This window comes from Bidens hawaiensis, unplaced genomic scaffold (genome assembly GCF_021521415.1).
Source record: "Bidens hawaiensis isolate Kalapana, Puna unplaced genomic scaffold, B.hawaiensis_p1.1 tig00063692_1, whole genome shotgun sequence".
Lineage (NCBI taxonomy): Eukaryota > Viridiplantae > Streptophyta > Magnoliopsida > Asterales > Asteraceae > Bidens > Bidens hawaiensis.
In genome coordinates this window covers 30782-36781 of record NW_027501388.1, presented here as the reverse complement: position 1 = coordinate 36781, position 6000 = coordinate 30782, and the positions used below count along the sequence as shown (strand labels likewise).

The 6000-nt window shown below is 37.1% G+C and overlaps 1 protein-coding gene across 1 annotated transcript; it reads right to left on the bottom strand.

Annotated features, from left to right (window-relative positions):
- Positions 1–583: 583 nt before the first annotated feature.
- LOC143604017 (uncharacterized) lies at positions 584–3497 on the bottom strand. Its single transcript, XM_077080624.1, has 3 exons — positions 3387–3497; positions 2100–3122; positions 584–1055 (listed from the first exon to the last, which is right to left on the bottom strand). The coding sequence occupies exons 1-3, from the start codon at positions 3459–3461 to the stop codon at positions 669–671; spliced, it is 1485 nt and encodes a 494-aa protein (XP_076936739.1). The 5' UTR covers positions 3462–3497; the 3' UTR covers positions 584–668.
- Between the last annotated feature and the right edge of the window lie 2503 nt (positions 3498–6000).

The window sequence follows — 6000 nt, the reverse complement described above, 5'->3', positions numbered from 1 at the left end:
AAATATAAAACTTGTTTCAACTTTCAAAGATAGTGTGTAAAAAACCAAATTTATCCACTCATGCGTCCCGAAAGTTCATTCCGCTTTATGCCTCTAAAATAGTTGGTCGGACCTGTTCTAATTGATCCAGCTCATTTTAACCCGATCCATTTTGTGCCCCCCGTAACAAAAATTCCTGGATCCGTCTCTGCTGGAACCGGTTCCGGGTCGGGTACACCGGTTCGGGTCCGAAAGCGGTTTTTTGTGCACGTCTATACCAGGGTAATACTGTTTTCTACATCGAAAGATTGTTTTTTTCAATTTTGTGTCGGTATATCATAGAGAACTTTTCCCATACCAACCAAGTACACATTAATGTTCAACTTCGTTTTGTTGATTTTACTGAGTTATTTTTCTTGATTATGTTCCATTGCCCTGGTTTTTTCATTCACATTATCTAAATTGCAGTGTTTAACCACTCCCGGGTTCCAAGGTTTTCAAGAATGATTCTTGAATCTTTTTGGACAATGACACTATTAAACTCCCCGATTCATCATCAGATGAGCAACTCACTTCATGTGATCAAACTGATATATATATATATATGTGTTATAAGCATGTGGTATAATGTACAAGCAACTATTTATTGTTTTGTGATTTAATTTTTTTTGAATTTACAAACACTTGTTTTAGAATGCGATGCCCAAGTTCTGGTATATATCTGCAAGAGCACGATATAGAGTGGCGGCGGCTGGAGGAGCAGGTAACGAACCAAGAAGAATTTCCTGAGCGCTAATCAATTGTTTTCCATAGAATCGGGAATTTTCATGGACACGAGTTGTCACCACACTCCCCTCCACCGAGCATCCAACAAATGCTCCTTTTGTACAGCTGTAAGTGTAGCACGTAGCATACCCGCCACTTCCAGCTCGTACATCTGCTTCAGCTGTTCTTCCGATAATACCAAGAGCCGCACTCAAGCCTGCTCCAAATGAGCCATGCACATCACTGCAGAATGTCTTCACAGCTTCTTCCGACCTCAAAACGATTATCAAGTCTGCAAATTCACCCCCACCCTGCATTTTATAATTATTAACATCAGAAATAATAACTACCTGATGAAATAGAATATGAAACAAGACAATATACCATATACTTGGCAAAACTAAAAATAACATATTTGCCCTTACAAGTAGTTAGAATACCAAATATACCAAACTAATATAAATATATAATAAATGGTAATTTTACCCTTATTTTATAAGCTTTAATATTTTATATATAGCCATCTTTAAATTTTAAGTTTTTTTATTTACCTATTTTTAGCTTAAATTTCTTTTTATCCACTTTTTACTTACTAGGGCTTTCAATTTATGACACGGACCTCTTAACACGACACGGGTTTTAACAAGCTTGGGTTTGAGCTTAACAAATAGATTTTTAATTTAAAAAAATAAATAAATATGCACTCCTAAAGTCCTAAACCTAAAGTCATACTTACATACAACATTTCACTCATGCCCGTTGATATTATATTTTTAATGAATGATATGAACTTATGATTTGCCTCAATGGTTTTTCGTCTTAATTATGTTATGGATTTGTAGTTTTTTGTTTCAAATATGTTATGGATATGTATTAATTGAGACTTTTATACTCGTTTTGAAAATTTTTGTTTCATTACACATGTATTATTCATTGTGTTTAAAGAGGTCCCTCAACAAGTCTTAACAGGTTAACCTACTACTAAACAGGTCCATGTTCGTGTTTGGAAAAAAATGACACAGTTGTTTATTGTGTCGTGTGCGTGTTTAGTGCCACAGGTCATCGTGTCTTATCGTGTCGTGTCCGACATGTTATACTATTTTTTACCCATAAATAATAGTTCTGCAAAACAGTCGATTGCTTATCATTCGATTATCATATACCTGGTATGATTTCTGATTCGAACATGCAGATTCTATTGTTCGATTATCTGTTGTTGAGAGGACAAAAGAAAAGCGACCACGGTTCAGTTCGCTTGCTTATTTTCGATGTCAGTCAAAATCAAAATTTTAATAAATTTTTTCAAGTTTGTAAAATTATATATGAAATTAATCCTAAAACAAGCACTGTAATACCTGAGCACCCCATCCAACACCAATACAAGATATAGCAGAGGGGGGAGACCAAGACCCGTCTTTCCTACGAGCAACCACCAATCCGGTTCCGACTTTATAGGTAACCATCATACCAACCTTCACTATTGTAACTATCGCGAGGCCCTTTGCGCATCTTAAAACTGCATCAGGGATTGACTTTTCGGGTCTCGAAGAACCAATCTTGCTATGATATCCTTGAATCGTGTTTGTAGCTTTGTATATCTCATACTCCATCGACTGCCCCCAAGGAAAATTCAACCACGATCTTAACGTGCTTAGATCCGTGAGATCATGAGTTGGCAGTTGTGAAGCACGGCTTACACGATCCATCAAATATGGTTGCACGGATTCAAGGCGCACGAAACACACGTCACACACTCGTTGGGTGTTTGCAACACGAAACTTTACAGGCAGTAAGCTTCTTCCTTTGGTACACTGACTGCAGAATATTCCTCCACAGAAACGACAGTGGTGTCTGGTGCACATGATGGGGTGAAACCGCACGTTACATAGCATACAGGCGGGTGCACAGCTGTCGGGCAGCCATTTAGGTGGTTCGATTTCGAGGGTTTGCTGGATGTTGCCAAAATTAGCCTCGGTGAGAGTTTGAGCCATTTCTTTCCATGCTTGGTTAATTACGTTTCTAGACGTGGTATTATTATTATTACCACGAGCTGCGAGTAGCATTTCATGTACAACAGCCCACATGGTGAGCTCCTTGTCTTGTTGTTCATCGGGAAAGATTCCCCCAACCGAGTTGGAGATACCTCGGCTCCACTCTTCATGTTGGGTTTCTGACATAGCAGGTACGGAAACGGGTATCCACACTCCGGTTTCTTCTACAAGAGGCGGGTCGTAAAAGAAGTATTTTCCAAGCATCTTACGTTCTGTATCATAATGTTTAAGTTTAGGTGATGAATTATCGATTCCAACCACGCGTTTTATCGCGGTTTCTTCCATTTTGGAATCGGGAGTTTCAGAATTGTTTTGATCTCTGCAGCCCTGTGAACATGAAATTTTATTTCATCGTATTATTATTCGTATAAAGTCATCCAAAACGATTGCAAGCCAGTGGCAGCTGCAACCCTCTTTTAGATAGCAAATCCGATGCTACTAAAATAAAGATTTGGGAAACATTACTATTATGCAAGACCCGCTAAACAAACTAAGACACACCAACAACAATTAATGGTTGGGAAAAATAGATAACAAAATTAAGTTATTATGTAACTGATCGATCGAGTTCAGAATTTACAATACAATTACCAGAACAGAATCTGCAGCAGTGTTGATTGAATTCAGTGTCTCTTTGATTCTCCTATCCGCTTCTTTAAATTCCATGTTGATTAAATAAAATAAAACCAACGATACGAAACCCTAAAATCTTTATTTATTTCACAGTATTAATTATCCGATAGCATAGCGTGTTTATAACAAAAATACTTCTTTTAAACCTCAAAGACTGGATGGGTCATCTTTTTTTCTTTTTTTTTGTTTTTTTTTTTTTTACAATCTAGTCCCTCCTAACTTGATTAAATAAGAAATTAGACTTATAGATAGGTTCGGTTGGATTAGAATGAGTTCGGGTCAAGATTTTTTTTAATAACAGATAATTTTTTTTAATAACGATTTCGAGAAATCATCCGTTTCTATTAACTAGTTAAAATTCGAACCTCTAGCAAATGTTTTAAAAACCGGTTAATACCGACTGATTATACCATTGTCATTCACTAGCCTGGTATGTTTTAGACTGGTAAATTGAGCGAAACGTAATACCAGTTTGTACCATTGTACCGATTTAAGCTCAAAGTAAAATTTTAGGCTTAGGTTTTAGACCCAAGACTTTTAGCAACTCATCCATGAACCATTTACCATCCGATTTTACGTTTTAACATAGCAGGCTAGCAGTCTTCTATCAATTTACCAGCGACCTTCGATCATTCGATAAAACTGGTTGTGCCTTTTCTAAGACCAGTCCGATATGGTTAAAAAAAGCCTATTTTAATGCATTGCCTCTAGCTACACTCTACAACTTTATGTTATGTCACAATTCATATTTTAGTAATTTAAAATATGGCAGTTAACCATACAGTAATTTAGACTAATGTGCCTATTCTTTTGTTTTGACAGCTAAAATCTATTACCCATTTTATGAGACCCTCAAAACAATCACCAATTTAGCGAAGATAAACACCAAATGCACTAGGCTTAAGGACCATAGGCACAATGTTATTTTATCATATAAAGTTTAAATTCCGTATCGATAATCAACACACAAACTAAACGAATAACTCGCGTTTATATTAATCAGAAAATATAACTCTAAAGACTGATTACAAACCCTCAAACCCTAACTCGGTTTGACTCTTGATGAACCCTAACTCGGTTACACCAAACTCACTCTAGATGAACCCTAACTCGGTTACATCTCATGTGTGATTCTAGATGAACCCTAACTCGGTTACGTCTCACACAACACAATCTATAATGTCTAACCATGACATGTTTATATAGGACTAACCTAACTTGCTAGTCAAGACTTACCAATTATAATTACAATACAATTAGGAAACATAACCACTATGACCTGTTTGTCAACATTGGTCCTTCAAGTTCACCGACTTGTGACTTGCAATCCGAAATTACTTCCAACAATCACCCCCTAATTTCTGACTCAAAATAGGTATTTCTTCAACCCCGAGCATGTCTCTTCTGCCTGTTTGATTTGACTCATGATCTTGACCTTCTTAGGTTTCACAACCATCTTGGCCTTGATCTCCCCAGAACTTTTCTTGATCCATAGATGTGTTCTTCGGCTCCCCCGAACTCGACTACCTATGTGACCTTGTCCCCGACCATTCACTCGGTCGTATGAACATGCATAACCACTCCTTTGGCTGCAATCCCGGTCATCTAATCGAGCGAACAACAATCTTCCTTGATCTTCTTTTGTTCCTGAATCAAAACACGAGCACATCTTTCAAATCAAAACTTAGTCAACAAACTTGATTGCTTCACACAACCGAAATCTCATCTCTTTCTTGATTGCTTCACATAATCACTCTCAAATTCTGATCAATCTATCACGGATTGACAACTTTCTTCTTCACCGGTATTACACCGTACCACCCGAATCACTAAGGTACACCCGTCGCAGGTGATCAATTTTTCACGCAATCTGAATCGCTCAGATTGATGTCCCGTAGTTGCCTCGCATAACCCCTTTCTCCACATCGTTGGAACAAATACGAACAACTTAGTCTGAACAACTTTTCAGAACAGAACCACGTTTGCTCAAACCTTGGTTAAAACCTAATCCGTTTAACCCGTTTAAAAACGAACTCTGAATTGAACCTACTCGTTCAACCCAAATAAAATACCTAACAATAATGGTTAAACCTCCTTTGTTTAACCCAAAACTTTGGTGAACCAAGAAAACGAAAAATAATTAACCCAACTTGTTATTCTCGAAATTCCCGTAGACACCAATAATAATAATTGACTTGTTTCTTCAACCTAAGAACCAATAAAAGAAGAATTCCTTACAAAACAGTGAACAAAAATCTTCGAGCTTGCAATATTTATTCTTCCACTGGAGGCTTCTAAATTAATTCTCACGTATCAAAAGCAAATACGTTGACTTTTGTTATGCTTTCTTTAATGTCCTTTAATCACAAAGACCACTCACGAAAACCGATCGGAAATCCCAGCGCCGCTACGAAACAATTAAATAAACCAATTTCCGATATCAAACCTTTTGCGCCGAACAAACAACCTACGTTATCGATTTCTTAAACTTGGCTCTTATACCAATTCAAGTTCCGTATCGATAATCAACACACAAACTAAACGAATAACTCGCGTTTATATTAATCGGAAA